At 41.9% G+C, this 26,640-nt stretch overlaps 1 protein-coding gene across 1 annotated transcript; it reads left to right on the top strand.

Moving 5' to 3' along the window:
- Positions 1 to 2,072: 2,072 nt before the first annotated feature.
- Positions 2,073 to 17,235, top strand: LOC139564952 (Krueppel-like factor 15). Its single transcript, XM_071384899.1, has 3 exons — positions 2,073 to 2,238; positions 3,988 to 5,498; positions 15,229 to 17,235. The coding sequence occupies exons 2-3, from the start codon at positions 4,237 to 4,239 to the stop codon at positions 15,392 to 15,394; spliced, it is 1,428 nt and encodes a 475-aa protein (XP_071241000.1). The 5' UTR covers positions 2,073 to 2,238; positions 3,988 to 4,236; the 3' UTR covers positions 15,395 to 17,235.
- The last annotated feature ends 9,405 nt before the right edge of the window (positions 17,236 to 26,640 follow it).

Below are 26,640 nucleotides of genomic sequence, written 5' to 3'. Positions count from 1 at the left end.
CATTAGGGCAGAAAACCTTTTAAAACATTTTGCAGCGGAAAGCAAAAATTATAATTTCTTAGGTAATCTCACTGTTTCAATTATGTTGCAGTCCTTTGACGCCTAATGAACACAGCCCAGGTCTAATCCAGGGAGTGACCCGGAGCGGGATGACGATCACAACAGGTCTCCCAGCTATTTGATGTGCGCATTAGAAGGTCAGAGCAGGTCAGCCATAGCCTGCTGTTTGCCTTCCAGACAGACCAGACAGGCTGGCACGTTGTACAACATGGTATTACATTCACACTAATACATTCCTACCAGCCAGACCCCCGCTGACAGACTGTGACAGTGGTCAGGTCCCATATTGTGCACTTGAGCTGATGAGGGAGAGAGAGTGGTACTGGTAGTGATGTCAATTGGCCTCAGGCGATAGACTACAGTACAGAATGATATACTGTATAGAAATATATTAATGTAGAAGAAATATATACTGTAGAAATATTTTCATGTAGAAGAATAGACACTGTGGTTATTAACTGCTTATTCAAATATATGTTGGTTGTTATTTCCTCCAAAAAAAAGGGATAATGAAGAATATATTCCACCTTTCAGGTAATACGTGTGATGCACTGTATTCTATCCACTACCAGCAATATATCAACGGCAAGAAAAAGCAAATGCGTAATTTTCAGGATCACAAAGATATTGTTGGGGAATTTCTTACAAAGGGACACTAAAAGTCAATCTTATATGAACCATTGTTTATTGTCAGAGCGCTGGAGAGGTTCCAACAAACTTAATGCACCATAGTGTGTCAGAATCTCTGCTGCAGCCGTCCCAGCAGTTGTCTTATATACGTCTATACACAGACAAATTATATTTGCATGATTTAGCAAAATTATATCATCATTACAGTTTTGTTTCATTCATGTGACCGACCAATACTGGTTCATAACATGTGACCAATACCTCACAAGGCTTTTTCTCTCTAAGCTGAGACCTTGAAACTGAGATATCTTTCGTTCTCAAAACAAGGTCTGGGCGTACTGACAAATTGCAGATACTGATAAGTGAGGATTTGTTCAATCAGTCCCTTGCATGAACACAGAAATTGGTTATTAGAACAGCACATGAATAGAACACAGAAATGAGTTATAAGAAAAGCACAGGCATAACATTTCTATCTATTTTCACTCTCCTCTGCCAATCATGCGGATACAGCCACCAGTTTCCCAGGATAACTCGCTTCCGCCATGTGTTTCTCTCAGAATGCTGAAGTGACTGAAAAAAATAAACAGGCACGTTCAAGAGCATTCTAAGGGTTTTTAAACACTTCCTGTCTGAGTACGCCTGGCTGCACTGGTTAGCCTACATTCTTCCTGAGTGTGGGTTCCTCTCTTTGTAACTGAACTTGAATCATGTTTGTTCAAGGATGGGTGTCTAGAAGTACAGGACATACTGCTGTGTATGATGTTAGTCAAGTTCATTCACTATCTAAGAACTACACAGTAGTAGTGTTCAGTGTTTTGCTGCATCAAAATTGCATGGACAGAGAGGATGATTGTAACACTGTAATAACAGTAGGCTATATTGTAATAACGTTATACAAAATATTCAGTCTTTCCAACAGTTTCATAGCCTACATAATGAGAACACTGTGTTGTGAACTTATTTCGAGGAAAGCAAAATCCTTCCATTGAAATGTGTTCAAATGAACTCAAATAAACTCCCAAGAATTGACTATTTTCACAGCCATATCCAATATCCATCCATGATCAATTATTATTTTTATTTCTATTGGGAGTCATATGAGACTCCGGTAAATAGGCTACATTGTTCAACATCCCCAGTCTCCTTTTACCGCAACAGTTATCTGCTCTTCAGGCGATGGGTAATAAGCATGAGAGGAAAACTAGGAAATTACTGTCTTCCTTTACTAAACATCCCACATGTAGGCGCACACATCCTGATTGACATATTCAGAGACCAGCCTCCACGTACTGTTGGCCAATAGCGGCGCAGAGCTGGGTCGAGCCTTCAGATCCAACCTCTTATTTTAACTCATATAACACACACACCAGCAGTCATGTGACGGTAATATAGTACAACTCTGCCTCGCCGCTCGTCAGTCTGAACGGTGCTGCATGGCAAGTCTCAAGGGCAAGCCATGCATTAGAGAGAGATTCCCCAACGAATGCAAAGGAAAAGTAAATACATTGGAATTAAACAGGGATTTGTACATGCTTGATGAATAAGGTAAGATCAGATATTTATTTTTTTCCTCATCTTTTCCTTGGGAATATGTTCTGCAAGAGATATTGGGCGTGCGTTTCTACTCCAGCCTACCACCATATGCCGCAGCACACTGCTGGACAAAAACATGTTGACGTTGGAACGTTGGAGCTGCGCTTTCTTACGCGTTCTATAGCTTCTGGGATAGGCAAAAGATGTGCTCGTTTGCTTCAAAACTATAATAAATCTGTAGATTATGAGTTATGATCATATGAGACAAGCAAATGTTTAAAAATGTGTTTTTTATGTCAATAGTAGTTTGAGAGGTAATTGATTTTCAATTGATTTACATTTCATTGAAATGTAGGCCTATAAGCTTATTTTTGTTAAATCTTGTTTTCTACGTTTCTTATTAGTATGTTGTAATTATACAGTGTTTATTATTGAAATAGCACGTAATTGCATGAATATAATTTGCACATGCGGCTTTACTAGGCAATACCAGTGGTGTTCTGTCAAACATATGGCATGCTGGCCGGATTCAGCCTGCAAGTGGGTTCAATCCGGGTCCAAACACAATATATTTTAAAATGACTAAAACCAAATCGAAACTGTGTAAAAAAGATAATGGACTTACATCCATACAGTTTCTTGACTGTGTCTAGCTTATAATCACTGAAATGAAAGCTACAATCAGGGAGCATCAACAATTCCAAAAACGATGAATAAAGGACCGTTTTTGGCAAATTCTGACTGCAAGGAAATATAACACATTTTCAAGGCTGCCCCCCTGGACCTCATTAAAGACTGAATGAGGCCCCGGGGCAAAATTAGTTTGACACCCCTGAGAGATTATAAAAGCATTAATGTATCTAGGTGAACAATATATACATGGTCAAGCAGAACAGATGAATGGAGCAATTATGCACTGGATATGTCGCAATAATTGTGTGTCATCCCAATTCAAGTGAATTTCCAGTAATTGGAGTTGATTTATTGCGTTTTGCATGTTCTGTAAGTAGCTTGCAGGTGATTTGTGTACTATTTGGATTGCTCAGTGCTCTTGGCTGCCCCACACAGTGCTTTATGTTAATCCTTTGACAGTTCCTTTGGTGGGTTACTGTCGGTCACTGAGCGAAGAGCCCAGAGAAGGCGAGGGTGAAACATCCATGCTCAGCTTTGCCTTTTCTTGACAGTGTTGCAAGTTACGAATGAGTTACAAATTAAAATAAAGAAAATCCTTGCAACGTTTAGAACTTAAACAATTAGAATAATTCAATATAGGAAAACATTTGTTCAAATGAAAGAATATCCAATAAATTCATTCAATAAATAAAATGCACTAAAAACCGATTTAAATGTAAATGTGTGAGATAAAAGTGTGCTTTGTCAGGAATAATTTACATTGCGTGGTGTCATCAAGTTATTTTAAATGATGTTTACTCCTGAAATACAAGTAAAGGAAGGTGATAGTCAATAGCCGCATAGCTCTCTGGAAGTCACTTCATCTCTCACGACAACCGCTTCATCTCACGCCAACCGCGATCGAACTCGAAATGGAAACATGCACAGCATTCCATATTTTTCATGTGCAGGCTAGTAACTGAGTGGCTGAAGATAATTTGGTTCACAGATGGTGCATTGGAGATTCATGACTTGTGATTAGGTCTTGGCTATCTGTTATTTTCCCTGTAGGCTCTTGTCTGTTATTACAGTGAAAATCCGTTTAGTAACCTTCTCTCTCTTCTTATCTGCTTATTTATGTTTGTCTAGATATACAGTATCTGGGCTGGAAACCTTGGAATTTAAGACTTTTTCTACCCAAGCTTTTTTTTATCTTGAGAGAGAACAACAGGTGTTCTCTATCTCTCTGCGAAGCACGACCTTGCTGTGGTGACCCGTTCGTGGGTTTATTTGGTCCCAGTCTCCCGGCAACAAGAGGAATAACCCTAACAAACTGCTGTATCAGAAAGACAAATTTCAACACAAAGTGGGAGACATTCTCTTGGCCCCTAGCCAGGAATGGTGGATAACTTCCTAGTGAGCGGCGAGGACACTTTTTTACCGTACGGTGGCTCCCCACCGGCATACCGCCTGTTGGACATGGTGACGGACGGGGGGACCTACCATGTGATGCCTTCGCCCTTCTCCGAGGATGACCTGAGCGAGTCGTCCAGCCCTCGCTCCTGCTCCAGCCCCGACTCCCAAGTGCTCAGTTCCAGCTATGGCAGCAGCTCCAGTGCCGAAAGTTCAGACAGCATCCTGGACCTTCTGCTGTCCCAGACCTCCCTAGGCGGGGCAGGGACCGGGGCGGCCATCCCCATGTCACTGCCCACCTTTCTGTGGGACTCACAGAGGGACGCGCCATCCCACCCCCACCCAGAGGCCTTGAAGGAGGAGAGCGTGGACTTCCCGGTCTGGTCCTTAGTGGACATGGAGGAGCCGTCCTTCCAGCCCACCTTAGAGGAGATAGAGGAGTTCCTGGAGGAGAACATGGAGGTGGTGTCGTCCATGAAGCAGGAGGCCCAGGAGGGGGCGCTGGGGCTGGGCCTGGAGGAGATCTTAGGGCTGGGGGTGGGACTGGAGGTGTACAGGGAGTCCTCATCCCCGGGGCCAAGGCTGGAGCCAGAGGCCAAGCATTCAGACCAAACTGTGCCGACCGCAAATGCTACCACCGTCACCGAGACCAAAAGCACAGCAGCCACATCGTCACAGGAGTACAACGAAGGCCCGCACAATGACGTGTTCAAGAGTGGTTCATTATCCAGCAGGCCAAGATCAACACAGAGCTGTGCAAATGGTGGCAGCGCTGGAATGCCGGTCATCCTGCAGATCCAGCCCATTCAGATCAAACAGGAACCTGGTGCCACGGTTCCTCCTCCTCCTCCTCCCACAATTGTCCAGCCTCCTCCTCAGTCGGCATCAGACATAAAAATTGCCCAGCTGCTGGTCAACATCCAGGGGCATACCTTCGCCCTGGTGCCCCAGCTGCTTCCCTCCACCAGCCTCAACATCTCCTCTAAGTTTGTGCGCATCGCACCGGTGCCCATCGCTGCCAAGCCCCTGGGCCTCGGTGAGGTGGCGGTCGGGGGCCAGGGCCATGGGCTGCTGGTGGGGGGTCAGAAGTTCCAGAAGAACCCGGTGGCGGACCTTATCAAAATGCATAAATGCACTTTTCCCGGCTGCACCAAGATGTACACCAAGAGCAGCCACCTGAAGGCCCACCTGAGGAGACACACGGGGGAGAAGCCCTTTGCCTGCACCTGGCCGGGCTGTGGATGGAGGTGAGTGGGTGCTCACTGACAATGATGATGATGTATTACTTTATGATTATGATGATGATGATGATCATGATTTATTACTTTATGAATTTTCTATGTCAAAAAGCTTCCGGACATTCAACGTAGTAGGCATACCTCTAGCAAGCTTCCACTGTTGACCACAAAACGTGATCATTCTTCCCAATATATCGAAATAGATCATCTCAACACACTCACTATCATAATTGTATTCAGCAGGTGTCAAGGTTTTGAAGCTCAAGAATTTAAGACGTCTTTATCTCGAGAGATTTGATCAACGTTGCTTTATGGTTATGGCAGGTTGTTTGAAGAATGCTTAGGGGGTTTTGAGTGAGAGACCAGTCAGTGAACACATGCTATCACAATCATGTTTGAGATATGGATTATACCCTATTGTTACCGTAAGGCCTTTCTGGACGCAGTGAGGTAATTATATGTCTGTCCACTATACAGTACACGCTGGGTGTCATGTTCCTCAATGGAAGGAAGCCTTTGCACCACAGACCGTGACTGGCACCCAAATTGACCTGTCTGATGAGGTCATCAATTAGCCCCAGCGAGGGGCTTAACGTGAGACTTTACAGGATCCACAGGCTCCATTACTTATTAGTAGAGGCTCATTCTCTCGCAGCACCAAGCTATCCGTTGAGGCTCAGTGTTCATGGCGCTAAACATGGAATTGAGTTGCTTGTTTCCTTATGGCTATTTGGCTGTCACTCAACATGCTATTCCTTTATTGCAGTGCCACAATTCATTCGCCACAGTAGCACTGCTGTGAATCATTATACATGTCTAGCACTAAGTGATACTTCCCCTTGTGGAATAGTTGGATACCACTTAAAAGGAAGAAAAAGTATTCAATAAAGGAAGGCATTTGACCTGCAGTACAGCCAACCATGGTCATCTACAGTATAGTCAGAAAATAGAAAGCAAGGAAGAAATGCATATCAAATCATTGTTTGCCTTCTTTCTCTTCTCCTCATCTGCTTTTCCAGAGCTCTTGCAGTCTTAATGGCTGTCAGGCTGTGTTCAAAGTGTTAATTGGAGGGTTGTCAAGCGATATTAACATGTTCCCTCAGATTCACACTTTTTTTCAGGCAGAGAGATATCTGGGATATGTGAGAATGGCGGGGGTGTCATATTTCTGCTGGTGTAAACTAAAACTGAGCCGAAGCATGTGGGTCGAGGTCACATGGGCGCAACTCGGGCGCCTCCTGTTCTGACTCGACAGCTGTGCAGGATTGTGCATGAGTGTGTGTGTGTGTCTGTGTGTGTGTGTGTGTGTGTGTGTGTGTGTGTGTGTGTGTGTGTGTGTGTGTGTGTGTGTGTGTGTGTGTGTGTGTGTGTGTGTGTGTGTGTGTGTGTGTGTGTGTGTGTGTGTGTGTGTGTGTGTGTGTGTGTGTGTGTGTGTGTGAGAGAATAAGTGTATGCGTGTGCGCGAACGTGTGTGATTGACTGTGTGACTCTTGTCCCTCAGTACAACTGGCTGATTTCCTGAGGACACAGGGTCAGGCGGAGAGAGTGACAGTATCGGGTGAAATTGGCTTTCTAAGCCAGGGGAAATGTTATCCATATGCCCTACACAGACCTCACTAAGTACAGGTGGCTAGAAGAGCAGGGACAAGCCAACACATGGGCAAAGTAGAGATCTGTTAGTGGTGTGTGTGTGAGTGAGTGTATGTGTGTGTAACAGAGTGCATTCTGTTATGCCCTGACCAGGGATCGAACTAGCAACCTTCTATACAACATCACACGCAATTCAACCATTTTAGCCATTAGAGAAAAAGACTAGTTTGTCACTGTGTGAGCGACAGTTGCCTTTAGATCTCATGGAAGGTGTGATGTCACCAATGTATTCCAGTCAACATCCTACAGATGACTTTGACATCCACTACACGTACAGTACGTGTGTATGTGTTTATACATGTATGTCAACACGCTCCATACAGCATATAGGTTTGTAGTGCTGATAGTGCTTTTTGAGGTTGGTGTGGTTACGGTTAGATTGTAAAAAAAATAATCACGGTTTTCTATTTCGGGTTTCAATCATTTCTTTATGTAGGTTGAATGCTGTAACAACACAGAATAAAACAATTAATATATCATAAGTCCCATGATGGTAGTGACTGCATATTATACTGCTCACTTATTAACCATAATTTATTCATATTATTTTTATAAAATATTTTAGCTGTTGTGTAAATTACATTTGTTTTATTTGATGACTTTATTTAATTCCAAATCATCATCTCATCTCTATAAAGCTGCTGCCTGTGCTGTCTGCCAAAATCACTATTTTAGTAGTCCTTCAAGGTTAATAAGGCATACATTAATGACTGCTGAATACCAACTATCAATCACTTAGATCATCATTTTTCTTCAGGTAGAGATACCTCGCGAAGCAACTGCTCTCTATCCCTCTCAATCGCACGTTCTTCTGTCTCTTCCCTGCCTCTCCCTCTCCATGACCGGCCCACAGACCGGAAAAGTAGGCGCGCACAATAGGTTGTCATTGTAGTTAATTACCAAGTTTTCTGCGTTAAACTTTGTAGAATATTGGCCTGTTGGAAACTACAACTCCCTACTACATCGCACAGTTCAGGCTTGATCTGATTTCTCTCTAGAGAAACTGCGCATTGGGCTCGCAGAAAAAAACAAATGAAAGGTAATTCAAATAATTTAACCGATGCCGGTCAATTAGTTGTTAAAAAAATTAAAAATAACAATCATTTTGGTTAATCGCTCAGCACTATTAGTTTGTATAGAATCATTACATATTTTTTTTTTTTTTTTTACATTTTAGTTATTTAGCAGACTCTCTTATCCAGAGCAACTAGGGTAAAATACCTTGCTCAAGTGGATATCAACAGAATATATCAACAGCAACCTTTCGCTTACTGGCCCAATTTGCTTAACCACTAGGCTACCTGCCTCATTCCCTCCCTTATATGCTCAATCGTTCATGGACTGCAGTCCACTTCTTCTCCTCTAGCACACACTGAGCAATCTATATTCCTGAAAAGGGTACTGCATCAGTCAATTTATTTATGTTGACTTTGGCACCAACTTGGCAACCTGCCAGTGGCCGTGTATTTGTAATGCTGCAAGTCTGTTCCAGTAGATGAGCTCGGCTGCAGCAGAAATCTCTCTAGTAGTTATCCAGGCGATGCATCTCGGCCCAACAAAAGAGGTCTTGTCTGGATACAAAAGACAGGATTTAGTTAGAGTGGAGGCAAGACGGTGGGTTGGATGAAGTGGGGGGGGGGGGGGGGGGGTATAGAGAGAGAGAGAGAGGGAGAGAGAGAGATATATAGAGAGAGAGTGGGCGAGTGAGAAAGGATAAAGAGAGTGAGAGGGAGAAAGAAGGAAGAGCAAGAAAGAGAGAGAGTGTGTATGAGTGAGGGGCCTGTTTTGTGTGAGGGGCCTGTTTTGCACACAATCGGGCTGAGGGAAACTGGTGTGGAAGTGAGACGAACAAAGGCTAAGCACTGAATAGTTACCATGACTGTGTGATAGGAACGTCTAGGCTGGCAGTCTGCTTGGAAAGGGAGAAGGATCGGGGTGAGGTTTCTGTGCTAAGGCTGAGACTTTTACAGTTGGACAGGGGGACATGCATGCATACACTCTTAGAAAAAAAGAGTTCCAAACGGGTTCTTTGGCTGTCCGCATAGGAGAACCTTTTGGGTTCCATGTAGAACCATCTGTGTGAAAGGGTTTTACATTAAACCCGAAAGGGTTCTACCTGGAACCAAAAGGGGTTCTTCAAAAGGTTATCCTATGGGGACAGCCGAAGAACCCTTTTAGGTTTTAGGTAGCACATTTCTTTTCTAAGAGTGTACAGACACACGTGCAAACAGGAAGGGAACGTTGTGAGCACACACAAACACATACACACACCCATGCATGCACACCTACAGAATACACCCTTACGTACACATAGTCTCGCAGTGTTTCTCTCTTTCTCCCTCTCTTTGTCTTATATGTCTTATATGTGTACACACGCGCACAGAAAAATCGAAATAAACCTCCCCATATTTTCTCTGGAGCTGACATTGATATCATAGCATCACAAGGCCAGGGGCACACACACTCCACACTCTGTTATTCCACTGCTTCCAGTCAGTCAGTCAAGTCAGTCAGAGGAACGAAGCAGGGGGACCCCCTGGGTAGGTAGGGGGTGGGTTTTTCTCAGAGTAGTGTGCCCACACACGAGGCACGAGGGGCCGGTTGTGCAGGAAGGGGCCAGAATGATTTACGACCTTACTGTACACACAACTATTCTCTAGCCACGACCATTGGCAGTACTACTGTAGTAGAGCTTGTGCCATTTTGTGTTCTAAATGTATGCTCTAGATTCATACTCTTGTATTATTACCCTACTGTTATTAATAACAAATAGTATTATTTTATTACTATCATCAGACTGAGCCCTTATTTTGAGAGTCACGCCAATACACTACAATTCTCTAGTGGCCTATTTAATGTCCTACTAAGCTAGCTATCTGAGCGCAAACCTCTTTTCTCCTCATGGTGTGGGGACTTATGTTTTATGTGTTTGTGTGACAGATAGTAATGTGGGTTTTATTCAACTCCTTGAGCATTGCTGCTTAATTACAGGCTCAAGATTGTATCAATTCATCATCATGTCAGCTCTGGCTGTAACATCTGGGAGACTGACAGAGCTAGGCTTGGGAGAGATTGCTGCGAGGCCAATAGTTGTCGTGCCTTAACCTTGATCATGTGTTTCAAACTGGCGCTAACTAGTTAACACTGACACATAGCATTGCTTTAAGCCTATAGCCATGTACTATTGTACGAAAGCTCTAACTATTTAGCATTTCCTAATAGGATTTCTCCAGGGTTTATCCTTGGGTTTTAAGCTAGCGCTAACTAGATAGCGATGATCTTCATAGCACTGGTAAGGTCATGTGTTTAAATGAAGATAGCATGAACCTTTTTGCATTGCCTTTGCACCCCCCTCCCCAAAAATGTTTTCATCTGACCCTCCCCTTCTACTGTAAAATAGCACCCTCCCCCCTCATAAAGTTGACTCAAAATAATGCTTGCGACCACAAATAACAAGCGACCCTGTGTATATAAACGTGGGTATCAACATTGCCACTTCAGCATGCTTTTGTGGAACAGTCAATGCCATGCAGGTGCTACGGGCCAGAAGGTTGAGGGTTCACCGACCACCACAGGCGAGCTCGCTCTCCCTGCCTGTTTCATTACAATGCAATCAGAGCCGGCTGCATACAATGATCAGCTAGGGGGGAATCAGATTTTCAACATTTTGATGCTATATTTATAATTATATACAATATATGCAACAGATTTTCCACCAACAGGTTTCTGTGCCAATGCACCACACAACCAATAAACAAAACATACCGACTTCGGGCACTTCAATATCATGGTTTGCTTTTTTTAACACCACAATAAGTAGACTATGTCAATCTCGGCAAACAGAAACTACATCCCTCCCTTACCCAGTATCGAGGGCTTGTCATTAAACTTTTTGGTGTTTTGTAACAGATGTATGTTTCTAGTCATCAATTGGCGACTGCACAGTTTGGATTGATTGATTTTATTTGTCAGTTAAAAAAATACATACAGGACCAATCAAAAGTTTGGACACACCTACTCATTCAAGGGTTTTTCTTTATTTGGATTGTTTTCTACATTGTACAGTAATAGTGAAGACATCAAAACTATGAAATAACACATATGGAATCATGTAATAACCAAAAAAGTGTTAAACAACATCGATTTCAGATTCTTCAAAGTAGCCACCCTTTGCCCTGACCTAGTTAAATAAAGGTTAAATAAAATAAAATGTAAAAAATGACAGCTTTGCACACTCTTGGCGTTCTCTCAACCAGCTTCACCTGAAATGCTTTTCCAACAGTCTTGAAGGAGTTCCCACATATGCTGAGCGCTTGTTGGCTGCTTTTCCTTCACTCTGCGGTCGAACTCATACCAAACCATCTCAATTGGGTTGAGGTCAGATGATTGTCGAGGCCAGGTCATCTGATGCAGCACTCCATCACTCTTCTTCTTGGACTTACCCAGCCTGTAGGTGTGTTGGGTCATTGTCCTGTTAAAAAACAAGTGATAGTCCCACTAAGCGCAAACCAGATGGGATGGTGTATTGCTGCAGAATGCTGTGGTAGCCATGCTGGTTAAGTGTGCCTTGAATTCTAAATAAATCACAGACAGTGTCACCAGCAAAGCACTCCCACACCATCACACCTCCTCCTCAATGCTTCACGGTGGGAACCACACATGTGGAGATCATCTGTTCACCCACACCGCGTCTCACAAAGACACGGCGGTTGGAACCAAAAATCTCACATTTTGACTCATCAGACCAAAGGACAGATTTCCACTGGTCTAATGTCCATTGCTTGTGTTTCTTGGCCCAAGCAAGTCTCTTCTTCTTATTGGTGTCCTTTAGTAGTGGTTTCTTTGCAACAATTGGACCATGAAGGCCTGATTCATGCAGTCTCCTCTGAACAGTTGATGTTGAGATGTGTCTGTTTCTTGAACTTGAGCAATTTCTGAGGCTGGTAACTCTAATGAACTTATCCTCTGCAGAAGAGGTAACTCTGGGTCTTCCTTTCCTGTGGTGGTCCTCATGAGAGCCAGTTTTATCATAGCGCTTCATAAAGTTCTTGACATTTTCAGGATTGACTGACCTTCATGTCTTAAAGTAATGATGGACTGTTTTTTCTCTTTGCTTATTTGAGCTGTTCTTGCTATAATATATACTTGGTCTTTTACCAAATAGGGCTATCTTCTGTAAACCACCCCTACCTTGTCACAACAGAACTGGTTGGCTCAAACACATTAAGAGGTAAAAAAATCCACAAATTAACTTTAAACAAGGCACACCTGTTAATTGCAATGCATTCCAGGTGACTACCTCATGAAGATGGTTGAGAGAATGCCAAGAGTGTGCAAAGCTGTCATCAATGCAAATTCTTCTACTTTGAAGAATCTCAGATATAAAATCCATTTAGATTATTTTTTTGGTTACTACATGATTCCATGTGTTATTTCATAGTTTTGATGTCTTCACTATTATTCTACAATGTAGAAAATAGTAAAATAAACAAAAACCCTTGAATCAGTAGGTGTGCCCAAACAGTTTACAGTAATCCCTCGTTTATCGCGGGGGTTACGTTCCGAAAATGACCCGCGATAAGTGAAATCCGCGAAATAGAAAACTTTTTTTTTTTTTACAATTAGCAACTATTACATGTATACAAATACAGTGACTCACGTGTAGGCCGTTTCACTGCTCTTCAGACTGGGCCGCTGCATCCTGACTGCGCTCTGCAGTGTTCTCTTCTTCTGAAGCCCGCGGTGCAGGTGTGTTTGTTCGGGAGAAGAACATAGTGATAGGCAGCTGTTGTCGCTCTTTTTTCTTCTTTGCAAAAAGATCCTTGTACACCGACATGCCACCATCGATTACGTTGGAGAACTGTAATGAACGGCTCATCAAAGGGTCCCATTCCTCAGCTACTCGCTTAAGTTCAGTGGCCATTCGCACCATGGTTGCTAAGCGACCAAGCGTTAGTCCTTCCTTCCTTCCTGGCCAACTTAATGTAAATTTGCCAAGCTGTTTTATGTACGTACACATAACTGCACGAGACGACAAAATGATAGCACAATTCGTAGCATGTTTTGATACAAGAAGCGGGAGTGAGTTTTTAGCGAATCAGAATGCAGAGCACAATGCACCAAAAAAAAAAAAAAAATGCATTATGAAAATCCGCGAAATAGCGAATCCGCGATAAGTGAACCGCGAAGTGGCGAGGGATCACTGTATACCAAAATATGTTTTAAGGTGACCGGGATTGCACAATAAAGTCTGGGACTTATTTTCATTGTGGTCCCTATTTTTTTACATGAATACATACACAATTACATAGATACAGACATATTACAGAGATAGAGACGGAAAAAATGTTCAACCTCCATATGAATATGAGGGGGGAGTATAAATACAATTCTTACAAGCTTGTTTGGCTGGTAGCTTATTTTTTTTAATGTTTGGGGCTGCTGGTGAACTATGATGTGCAGGCATAATCAAAGTGATACTTGACTGGCGCACTTGCCAGAGTCTCTAGGATGTCTATAGCTAGGTTTCCATCCAATTGGCGACAGATTTTCATAGGAATATTCGGAAATCGTCATGAAAAACAATATGCTATTTCAGTTTCCTTTTGGAAAATTTGGCGTCGGACAACATGACAAAGATGATTTGAATTTACCAGACTTTTGAGAAAAGTAATGGACACCCATATGCATTCAGATCCAACCTAGCGCAGCCAGCGCCATCAATAAATGAGGGATTTTGGCCAAATGAGCCACATTTAAAAACAGCCTATAACAAATGACAAAAACACTATTCTTTGTGTTTCAATGTGTAGCATACGCAAAACTTTATAGCCTATATATATTTTTTTTGGGGGGGGTGCTCCTTTCCTAAAGCAATAATTGTCCCCCTCACGGTTCAGCTATCAGAGATTTGAGCACTAAATGTATCAGGTTATTGCATGCGTAGACCTTTAGGCTTAGGTGTTCACTGTATGATATTCATATTTTAATAATTTTATATATGTTGCCTATATAAAAGAAGAGAAGCTTAGGCCTAACCCCAGAGAGATAGAGATATGCCGGTGGCATGCTACGACAGTGACATATATTTATTTATGTCAGATGGCTACTGCGTCTGATATAGACGTACAGAAGGAGGGTAATTCGTACATTTCTGATCCAAATATTTTGTATAAAGACAAGCATTATATTGTCAGATTATAGGAGTTACTCTTGTAGGCCTCTTCCTCATTTCAAGTTCAGCTGTCGGAGTCAGTTGCCTTCATATCATAGGCCTGCAGTAGTTAAAGCTTAGTAATAGCCACACCATACCAAATCTTCACAGATGTTTTATTAGGGTAATATCAAAAGTAAGTCAAGCCATTGTTTATAGGGAAAATACAAGCAGAAGAGTGATTGCAAACCAGGGCAAAAAAACGCACCTCCCTCCCCTCTGCCCAATAAAATAAAATAAAAAACCTCCCTAAAGCAAAAAAATAAGTTGGACATCCCTCCCCTATTTTGGACCACCCCTCCCCCCTAGTAAATTTCGATCTGTTCCTTAGCTTAGCCTAGCCATGTGTTTTAAGCTAATTATTTAGCATTGCTAGCATTACTTTAGGGTTCATCCATGTGCTTTAAGCTAGCTATACTGTAACTATTCAGCAATGACATATAGTCTGGTGGCCTTTGTCAGGGATGTTACATAACTAGCGAGGCTTGGTGAGATGCAGTAGGTCTTGCAAGAAAAGGGAGATGCCCAGATTTACTGCAAAATAACACTTTGGTTCAAGCAGACGTGGCGTAGCCAATCACTTATTATGGTATACACTGCCCCAAGACTGCCAAAGTCAAAACATGTCGAGCTACTTGCTGTAAAATGACTTTTACCATCATGACTGTACACACATCTGTATATCCTACCATTTTGGAATCACTGTCGCAAACATTTGACAATAATATGGAATGAAACTAAAACCAAATTCTCTTGTCTGTACTATGTCAAGAAATATTATAAATGTTTTTTTTTATCATGTTATGTAAACAATAATGTTTTGTTCTTTTCTAAAATGATTGACATCTCTCTCCTATCTGTGTGTGTCTCTCCCAGATTCTCACGGTCGGATGAGCTGTCGCGGCACCGGCGGTCCCACTCAGGGGTCAAACCCTACCAGTGTCCCGTGTGTGAGAAGAAATTTGCCCGCAGTGACCATCTATCAAAACACATCAAAGTCCATCGCTTTCCGCGAAACCGGACGCTGCGCACAGCAAACTGACCCCATCCGGATCACTCTTCAATGGACATAGACCAAGGGAGCACGGAATGTGTGTGTGTGTGTGTGTGTGTGTGTGTGTGTGTGTGTGTGTGTGTGTGTGTGTGTGTGTGTGTGTGTGTGTGTGTGTGTGTGTGTGTGTGTGTGTGTGTGTGTGTGTGTGTGTGTGTGTGTGTGTGTGTGTGTGTGTGGTGTGGTATGAGTTATGGAGGGTGTGAGAGAGAGAGAGAGAGAGAGAGAGAGAGAGAGAGAGAGAGAGAGAGATGGAAATAGGTTTATGTGTGTGTGCCTTGCCTTTTAGAGAAATATTGTGCTATAATTTATTGTAGAAAGAAAAAACATTGAACAACCATGTGAAACCAACAAATGACACTTACCATCTTCTCATTAATCAACATTTCTTGAGATTCTTGTTGCTGTTGCATGTTGTACTCTTTTTATTTGTTTTTCTGTTCTGTCTTTATCTTCTATTTCAATAAGAGATAAGATACGTTTTTTTCATTTGAGGTGAAATGTATAATTGCTTCAGTAACAGCCTTCTATTTTACCTGGATATGACTGCCTTTTATCATTTTAAGAGTCAATGTCTTTGACATTCCTCATCTGTCAGGTTAAAGTTTTCCTGGAACTTTCTCCAAGTCAGGTTGAAGTTTCCCCAGAAACGTTGTCCTTGTTTTTTTCATTGTCACTCACAACTCATTGACAGAGAGGGTAGAGAATAGTTTACTCATTCAGCACACTGTTTATGCAAAGGGAGGAGCCGAGCCTATTGTCAATTCTGTACATGAACTACTGATAACAAATAAGAACACGTCACTATAAGCTACTGGGACTCTCTCAAGTTTCAGAAAAACTTCACCGGCTCAAATTCTGATACAAGGTGGGTGAAAGTAAAAGAATGGCAGAGAAAATGCAAAACGAAAAGCAAAAAAGAAAGAATTGTGCACGGTAATGATTGTCGATTGTTTTACGTCTAAACAGGCCTTCCAGTCAGTGTTGTGTATTTTTTGGTATTTTTCGTGTAAGAGGCTCAAGCCATTTGTTAGACACTCGTGTGGCCTTAATCCACCACAGCATCCTTACCAGGGGAGAAAATAGTAATATAACAAGTTATTCATCACAGTTTTATGGAGAAATGGTGATATGGTTTGAGACAATGAAGAAAGGGAATTGGAAATGTATCACCCTTTACTCGCTCAGTATACACGTCCATTTTGCTCTCCGTTTTACTATTGACACAAAATCTGCCTCAACTCAACTATCCAACCTGATCTGTTACTGGAATACCCACAAGCCTATGTTGGCGTGAGGTCATCATGTATGTGGATACTACTACACCACGGTGCTGAACACCCGGAAGAACTGCTTTCTGGGAACTGTAGTCACAACACTTATTTAGGCCATGACACAGTCATTACTTTTGATGTCCTGTTTTCTCTTGAAACTTGTTTGTTATGTATGCCATGCCCTGTTGTGAATATGTACGGTGTGAGAGATACCATCCATGCAGAGTTCATGTACTGTTTGCAGATTAAAAAGCAGGGGTACACTATATTGTACATCATTCCTTTCATTCAATTTTTGAATTTTTAATGCTTGTTTAAACACAAGTGTTTTATCGCATCCTATGAATGTATGTTAATACGCAGGAGGGTACATAGCTGCATCCATGCGAAAGACACAGAAGACTATAATAACATATCTTAAGTCTGTGGTTGTGAAGATTTCTAGTGGAACCCCTAAATGTGTACATAACAGAATGTTTCAGTACATATGAATATATTATATATTTTTTCTTTGTTCTACCCAAGATGCATTTACAAATAAAAATGGAAACAATCCTGTGTAGATTACTCTCTATTATTTCTGCTCATTTTCTCATGTGAATTCATTAGACCAAAAAATCATCAATGTTTGGAGGTAACAAATCATCGTTTAACAAAATATACAGTATCAGTCAAAAGTTTGGACACAACTACTCATTCAAGGGTTTTTCTTTATTTTGACTATTTTCTACATTGTAGAATAATAGTGAAGAAGTCAAAACTATGAAATAACACATATGGAATCATGTAGTAACCAAAAAAGTGTTAAACAATTCAAAATACAATACCGTTCAAAAGTTTGGGGTCACTTAGAAATGTCCTTGTTTTTGAAAGAAAAACACATTTATTGTCCATTAAAATAACATCAAATCGATCAGAAAAACAGTGTAGACATTGTTAATGTTGTAAATGACTATTGTAGCTGGAAACGGCTGATATTTAAGGAATATCTACATAGGCGTACAGAGGCGCATTATCAGCAACCGTCACTCCTGTGTTCCAATGGCACGTTGTGTTAGCTAATCCAAGTTTATCATTTTAAAAGGCTAATTGATCATTAGAAAACCCTTTTGCAATTATGTCAGCACAGCTGAAAACTGTTGTCTGATTAAAGAATCAATAAAACGGGCCTTCTTTAGACTAGTTGAGTATCTGGAGCATCAGCATTTGTGGGTTCGATTACAGGCTCAAAATGGCCAGAAACCAAGAACTTTCTTCTGAAATTTGTCAGTACGCTGTGTACTACTTCCTTCACAGAACCGCGCAAACTGGCTCTAACCAGAATAGAAAGAGGAGTGGGAGGCCCCGGTGCACAACTGAGCAAGAGGACAAGCACATTAGAGTGTCTAGTTTGAGAAACAGACGCCTCACAAGTCCTCAACTGGCAGCTTCATTAAATAGTACCTGCAAAACACCAGTCTCAATGTTAACAATGAAGAGACGACTGGCAGCTTCATTAAATAGTACACGCAGAACACCAGTCTCAATGTCAACAATGAAGAGGCGACTCCGGGATGCTGGCCTTCTAGGCTTGGATTAGCTAACACAACGTGCCATTGGAACACAAGAGTGATGGTTGCTGATAATGGGCCTCTGTACGCCTAAGTAGATATTCCATTAAAAATCATCCGTTTCCAGCTACAATAGTCATTTACAACACTCTTGGCATTTTCTCAACCAGCTTCACCTGGAATGCTTTTCCAACAGTCTTGAAGGAGCTCCCACATATGCTTTTTATTTTATTTAACTAGGCAAGTCAGTTAAGAACAAATTCTAATTTACAATGAAGGCCTAGGAACAGTGTGACAACTGCCTTGTTCACGGGCAGAACGACAGATTTTTACCTTGTCAGCAAAGGATTCGATCTGGCAGACTTTCGGTTACTGGCCCAACGCTCTAACCCTGAGCACTGCTGAGCACTTGTTGGCTGTTTTTTCTCCACTCTGCGGTCCAACTCATCCCCTACCATCTCAATTGGGTTGAGGTCGGGGGATTGTGGAGGCCAGGACATCTGATGCAGCACTCCATCACTCTCCTTCTTGGTCAAATAGCCCTTACACAGCCTGGAGGTGTGTTGGGTCATTATCCTGTTGAAAAACAAATGATAGTTAGACTTATCGCAAACCAGATGGGATGGCATATCTTTGCAGAATGCTGTGGTAGCTTTGCTGGTTAAGTGTGCCTTGAATTCTAAATAAGTCACAGACAGTGTCACCAGCAAAGCACACCCCACACAATCACACCTCCTCCTCCATGCTTCATGGTGGGAACTACACATGCAGAGATAATCCGTTCATCTACTCTGCGTCTCACAAAGACACGGTGGTTGGAACGAAAATCTCATCAGACCAAAGGACAGATTTCCACCGGCTAATGTCTGTTTCTCGTGTTTCTTGGCCCAAGCAAGTCTCTTCTTCTTATTGGTGTCCTTTAGTAGTGGTTTCTTTGCAGCAAATTGACCATGAAGGCCTGATTCACACAGCCTCTGAACAGTTCATGTTGAGATGTGTCTGTTACTTGAACTCTGTGAAGCATTTATTTGGGCTGCAATTTCTGAGGTGCAGTTAACTCTAATGAACTTATCCTCTGCAGCAGATGTAACTCTGGGTCTTCCTTTCCTGTGCTATTCCTCATGAGAGCCAGTTGCATCATAGCACTTGATGGTTTTTGTGACTGCACTTGAAGAAATGTTCAAAGTTCTTGAAAGTATCCAGATTGACTGACCTTCATGCCTTAATGTAATTGACTGTCGTTTCTCTTTGCTTATTTGAGCTGTTCTTGGCATAATATGGACTTGGTATTTTACCAAATAGGGCTATCTTTTGTATACCATCTCTACCTTGTCACAACACAACTGATTGGGTCAAACACATTAAGAAGGAAAGAAATTCCACAAACTGTCATCAAGGCAAAGGGTGGCTAATTTGAAGAATCTCAAATATAAAATACATTTTGATTTGTTTAACACTTTATTGGTTACTACATGATTCCATATGTGTTATTTCATAGTTTTGATGTCTTCACTATTATTCTACAATGTAGAAAATGTAAAAATCAAGAAAAACCCTTGAATGAGTAGGTGTGTCCACACTTTTGGCTGGTACTGTACGTAAATAGAGGCCATACACTGAGTGCACAAAACATTAGGAACATCTGCTCTTTCCATGACATAGACTGACTCGGTGAATCCAGGTGAAAGGCACAGTATGATCCCTTATTGGTAATAATTTTGGATCGCACTGTATATGATTACACTTTTAATAAATAGTTTATATATAAACATGTATTTGTGTTAATAAATACATTCTGATTCTGATTCTGCATTGTATCATTATTTTGGGTCAAAGTTTCTTGACCAGAGCTAAATATTCTTATGAATGTATTTTTTAACACAAATACATGTTTATATATAAACTATTTATTAAAAGTGTAATCATATACAGTGCGGTCCAAAATTATTGTCACCCTTGATAAAGATGAGCAGAAATTACTGTATAAAATAAATAACAACAATTCTCAGCTATATTGTATGCTCCAAATAATTGGGAATTTATAATAATTTTACTAATACAATTGTTCAGAGGAAAAGATTTTGTTTAAAAAAAAATCTGCAAAAGTTTGGGGTCAGGATTATTGTTTTCCTGTTTTCACTACCTTTCAATACCTCACCTTGCGAGGATCACGGCACTGAGCCTTTTTCTAAAATGTTTTGGAGTTGGAGAACACATTGGGAGTGATCTTAGACCATTCCTCCATACAGAATCCTTCCAGACCCTTGATATCCTCCGTCTGGGCTTATGGACTGCTCTTTTCAATTCAAACCAATAAGGGATCATACTGTGCCTTTCACCTGGATTCACCGGGTCAGTCTATGTCATGGAAAGAGGAGATGTTCCTAATGTTTTGTGCACTCAGTGTATGGCCTCTATTTACGTGATTTCCATTTTGATCAACGTGTGCGCCTATGCACGCCTTCACGTATACAAGCAGCAGTCGAAAACATCTAGTGTTCCATGTGCAAAATGTGCTGACTCACCCACCATCAGTAGACAGTCAAAATGTTGTTATGGACCGGGAGCGATGATGAGGAGGGACGGAGGACTTTAAAACGCTTACGCTCGCCCAGGAACCTGGGTCTGGTTTGCTGAGTTGGGGGACAAAAGTTAAGGTGAGTGTTGAGAATGTACTGTATGGGGATATTTACTGTATGTATGTGTGTATTTGTGTCTCTGTGTGTGTGTGCGTGTGTGTGTGTGTGTGCGTGGATATTTACTGTATGTATGTGTGTATTTGTGTCTCTGTGTGTGTGTGCGTGTGCGTGTGCGTGTGCGTGTGCGTGTGTGTGTGTGTGTGTGTGTGTGTGTGTGTGTGTGTGTGTGTGTGTGTGTGTGTGTGTGTGTGTGTGTGTGTGTGTGTATTTGGGGTACTGCTCGGTGGGGGTGGTAAGGTATGATCAGAAGGAGTTGGAAGTGGGGGCAGTCAGGGTTGCAGAAACAGCTAATTCATCCCTTATGTTGTGTCCCTCTATGGTTACATTTACCTTGACATCCTCTTATGCTGATTTAAGAGTCTACATCCTACACTCCTGGTCGGTATTGTGGAACACGGCAGGTTGTCGCAGTTTGGACCGTACCAGTTTAATATTTCTTCAGGTAAGTGGAGGATACAGGGATGCAGAGATTCCTAGACACTTAACAAATGCCTTCTCACGGTTAGCTAAGAGTGTTCAACCCAAAATATCTACATCTGTTGGGAAGTCAAGAAAATTGAATACTGGGACTGCTGATCCATTACATAAATATTTGACTATAACTGCACCATTTCAGATTAAAAGAGGGGACACTGTTTTTGCATTTCCACTTGCTGAGAGAGCTACTTGTAAATGAGTACAAACAAACACCTATTGTACACATTATTTACATTTGTTTTTAATGTGACAGTATTTAAACTTGGTTTCAATCAATAGAAGAATATGGTGTCCATTTTAGGACAGCCTCAGTCTCGGGAAAAATCAACAGTAGTTATTCTCAGTTCAAATGAAACAACTTTATCCCCTTTGGGCAATTACTAGCTTCAGTAATTGATTCAGACACATATTACAAACAGTCACAGAGACAATAAATAGACAAGAAACATGAAAGACAATGACTTAAAAGTGCAGTGCAATAAATATTGTATGAGTGATATTAACTCAGTCAAAGGACACGAAAGTTTTTGTGACCCCATTTACTTTTGAAAACATTGTGTACACTCGCAAACATCTAGCAATGTATACAGGAAGACATATGTACCCGTGCAGTATCAGTGTTCCCATTGACTTTATGGTGTTCAGACAACCTCAAGGTTAGCCGTGCATGACAAACATCAAGCGCTTTCTGTCTGAAATCAGCTCACTAGGCACAGCCAAAGGACATTGATCTAGTTGATTCGTTTTGTATTGAAAGAGCTCAAGAAGGGCTTCCCGAGTGGGGCAGCGGTCTAAGGCACTGCGTCGCAGTGCTTGAGGAGTCACTACAGACCCAGGTTTGATCCCAGCCTCTGTCACTGCAGGCGCCTGGCTTGTCACAAGGAGTCGCTAGAGTGCGATGAGCCAAGTAAAGACCCCCGGTCAAACCCTCCCCTAACACGGACGATGATGAGCCAATTGTGAGCCGGTCACGGGAGTCCTATATGGCGGCTCACAATTGGCTCATCATCGTCCGGGTTAGGGGAGGGTTTGACCGGGGGTCTTTACTTGGCTCATCGCACTCTAGCGACTCCTTGTGACAAGCAAGGCGCCTGCAGGCTGACTTCAATCGTCAGTTGAACGGTGTTTCCTCTGACACATTGGTGCAGCTGGCTTCCGGGTTAAGTGGGCGGGTGTTAAGGAGCGTGGTTTGGCCGGTCACGTTTCGGAGGACGTATGACTTGACCTTCGCCTCTCCCGAGCCTGTTGGGGAGTTGCAGCGATGAGACAAGATCATAATTGAAATTGGGAGAAAAAGGGGGTAAAAATAAAACTAAATAAAAGGAAGAGCTCAAGAGTAGGGTGGAACCTATATCAGTAGTAAAAATGGCTAACGGAGTGGCTGAGACATGCATTAGACACTGTTAGTTTGGTTGTGCCCAACAGAATAGGCACTTTTCCCTTGAATTAGATAGACAATATATCCAGGTGTCGCCATTTCCTGTTTGGGAGAAAGATGCAACAAAGGGTGGCTCTGACACAAAATCACATGCTCTCTTTTAGGCACCTCCCTCTCCGTTAGTGGAAATCAGCCAACCACCACACACAATTCCATTTGCATATTCAATTTACAGCCAAGCAATAAATTAATGTCACATTAATGGAATGCTTGCAACAACAACACCATTCTTCTTATGCTGTGATGTTCCAACTGGATCCCACGTCTAACACCAAATGTAAAATAATGATAAGGCCAGGCTAAGGTTGCAGTATCACATGCTCAAAGAATGACTGCTCACATTCAACAAAACAATGTTTGCAGTCTGGAAAACAAGAAACAAACATCTGTTTATTCAAATGCACAGCTGTCGTATTGCGCACAAAAGACTATCATTTTGACCTCTCATAGAAACCTGGGTCCTGTTCAGAAGGGTGCAACGTTGAAGAATGTTCAGATAGAAATGTGTTTAGAAAGAACAAACAGTTCATGTGGAACAGGGAGTTGTATCAACTCTATTCATTACATGTCCACAACGTTCTTAATGTTTCACCTCACAGAATACAGCACTTTGAGATATCAGCTGATGTAAGAAGGGCTATATATATACATTTTATTTGATATACCCAGGTCATTGGTGTTTCGCCCTTAAACAACAGGTAACATTATTTTTAAAATGTATTTACCCCCTTTTTCTTGGTATCCAATTGTTAGTAGTTAATGTCTTGTCTCATCGCTACAACTCCCATACGTGCTCGGGAGAGACATGCGTCCTCCGAAACACAACCCAACCAAGCCGCACTGCTTCTTAACACAGCGCGCATCCAACCCGGAAGCCAGCCGCACGAATGTGTCGGAGGAAACACCGTACACCTAGCGACCTGGTCAGCGTGCACTGCGCCCGGCCCGCCACAGGAGTCGCTAGTGAGCGATGAGACAAGGATATCCCTAACGGCTAAACCCTCCCTAACCCGGACGACGCTAGGCCAATTGTGCATCGCCCCATGGACCTCCCGGTCGTGGCCGCCTGCGACAGAGCCTGGGCTCGAACCCAGAGTCTCTAAATGGCACACTGCGATGCAGTGCCTTAGACCACTGCGCCACCCGGGATGCATCAACGGGAAACATTTTGAAACATTTGGAGTGAGGACACAATAGAGGAAGCTTCATGTTCTATGTCCACATTATTTTGCTCTGTGTTGTTGTCTTCAAGTCCAAGACTACTGACAGTTGGCCATGTGCCAACATATTAACTGTTAAATATTAACTGATGCACTCATACCCATTTTCTCTGTCCAGGAGGACTCTGTGTTAACATTTAATTAACTTTTTTTGCTGCTTGTCATGGAGATCCGAGAACCCTTTGAACCATGGTCATAAAGCAAAAAAATGGTAGCTCACGAAAGCTAAACCATGAGTATTAGCGAAAAGAGAGTTTCTCATTCACAGTATCTATGGTGTTGTCAGTTAAAAAATGTGGCAGTATGACACTATGGCTGTCTAAAACTGCCCCTGTTCTTTATCATATACTAAATATTATCACTCACGAAAATAATTGCTCATGCAATCATGATTTACCCTGTGGATATTTAATCTGTTCTAAATCAAACCATATCATCTGTAATTACTGCTATGTAGCCTCGTGTCTAAATTAATTCTCTAGAACATTCTTTATTGTGTTCTAGCGTCAGGAAGACTGGGCTTATACATGGATAATGTTCTCATATGGGGCCTTCTGTCTCTCTGCTATTTTGTTTTGTGCTGTTTCTGTGAGGGTTTGGCAGGTACACCAAGCGGTCCATCAGGATATCCTTTTTGGAGAGCTAAACTCTTCGAACACATCTGTAGGCCATTACCAGAGTATGTGCCATTGTAAAACTTCCTCCCCATGCACTATGTCAGAGAGTTGACCTGTAAGGAGAGATGGAAGCCAGAAGCACCCCCCTTCTCTCTCTCTCTCTCTCTCTCTCTCTCTCTCTCTCTCTCTCTCTCTCTCTCTCTCTCTCTCTCTCTCTCTCTCTCTCTCCTACTCTCTCTCTCTCTCTCTCATTCTCTCTCTCATTCTCTCTCTAACTCTCCGTCTCATGGTCAGATTGTGTAATGATATGGACTGGGAGTGTGGAAACACATGATTAATTGGGTGTTAGTACTCAGGAAGTCCCAATAAGACCAACAGTGTCTTTCCCCCCCCCCAGGAGAATTGCTAATTAAAGCCCAAACCAGCAAATACATCTGCAAGTTATGCTAAGTCAGCAGTTGACTAATCAAATCATGTGTTAGAGTTGATAGTCACAAGGTTGAATAAGTATGTTTATTCTATGTTGCATGGAAACCCTTAGGGTTACTTTCCAGCTCACACGCATTGAAAAAGCAACTGACCTGTTACAGTGTAGTTTATGCACTTTTCACATTATGCAAAATGTTGGATGTATGAGTTGAAAATAATGAGATGTTTTGATATTTTTGATATTTTTGCCAATAAAATGCAGTTTATTCTTATTGGCTGGGTGACATCTCTAACTGTAGTTAAAACCCAAAAGCATGTAGTTTATTGTAATAACGGAACATGTATGCATGGATAAAAAAAATCAATTGGCATAAATAGAATACGGTTTGCTGAAAACCCTCACTGCTTCGAGCTGGTACCAGCAAGTCTGACTAGGCACTATTTACAGAAGCTGTCTGTTGAAACTTTCTCCCCCATTGTGGTTTTAGGAGGAGTGAAAATGGCCTCCTTTGGCAATCGTGAATGAGTAGTCAGCCTGAAAAACATGGGTAGAAAATAGAATGAGCAGACAGAGTTGTCTCAGCAGACAGACAATTGCAAAAGAGGAGAGGTTACAAATGTGCGTAGGAGAGGTCTGAGAGCAGACGAGAGAGACAGAACGAGAGAGGCGGAGCGAGAGGGATGAGAGAAAGAGAGAGATAGCAGACATTCAACATCCTCTGGTATCTTTTGTCTGCTGTGGACGGGACACAGATTAATTTCAACATGTCGATGTAGGTCAAGGCCAATTGGAGAAATCATTAGTCATCACCCACTGGGCACAGATGTCAGTTCAACGTCTAGTTTTGATTTACATTTGGTTGAGTTGTCAACTAATGTGAATTCAACTTGAAATCAACAACAAATGTCACCATGTAATTGGATATAGGTTAAAAGTTGGGTGAAAATAAAAATGAAATGCCCATACGTTGATTACTTTGCGCAAATCCAATCAGTTATCCACTTTGATTCAACGTCACCACCAGGATTGTTTTGGTTGAAATGACGTGGAAACAACGTTGATTCAACCAGTTTTTGACCAGTGGGCAGTTACACCAACATGTCTTTCGAGCCAACATGTACAGTTGAAGTCGGAAGTTTACATACACCATAGCCAAATACATTTAAACTCAGTTGTTCACAAAAATTCCGTCTTAGGTCAGTTATGATCACCACTTTATTTTAAGAATGTGAAATGTCAGAATAATAGAAGAGAGAATGATTTATTTCAGCTTTTATTTCTTTCATCACATTCCCAGTGGCTCAGAAGTTTACATACACTCAATTAGTATTTGGTAGCATTGCCTTTAAATTGTTTAACTTGGGTCAAACGTTTTAGGTAGCTTCCCACAATAAGTTGGGTGAATTTTGGCCCATTCCTCCTGACAGAGCTGGTGTAACTGAGTCAGGTTTGTAGGCCTCCTTGCTCGCACAAGCTTTTTCAGTTCTGCCCAAAATTAAGGTCAGGGCTCGAATGGATTCGAACCAGGGACT

This window comes from Salvelinus alpinus, chromosome 2 (assembly GCF_045679555.1).
Source record: "Salvelinus alpinus chromosome 2, SLU_Salpinus.1, whole genome shotgun sequence".
In the NCBI taxonomy this organism is placed as follows: domain Eukaryota; kingdom Metazoa; phylum Chordata; class Actinopteri; order Salmoniformes; family Salmonidae; genus Salvelinus; species Salvelinus alpinus.
The sequence above is the reverse complement of the archived record's forward strand: the minus strand, read 5'-3'. Positions and strand labels throughout refer to the sequence as shown.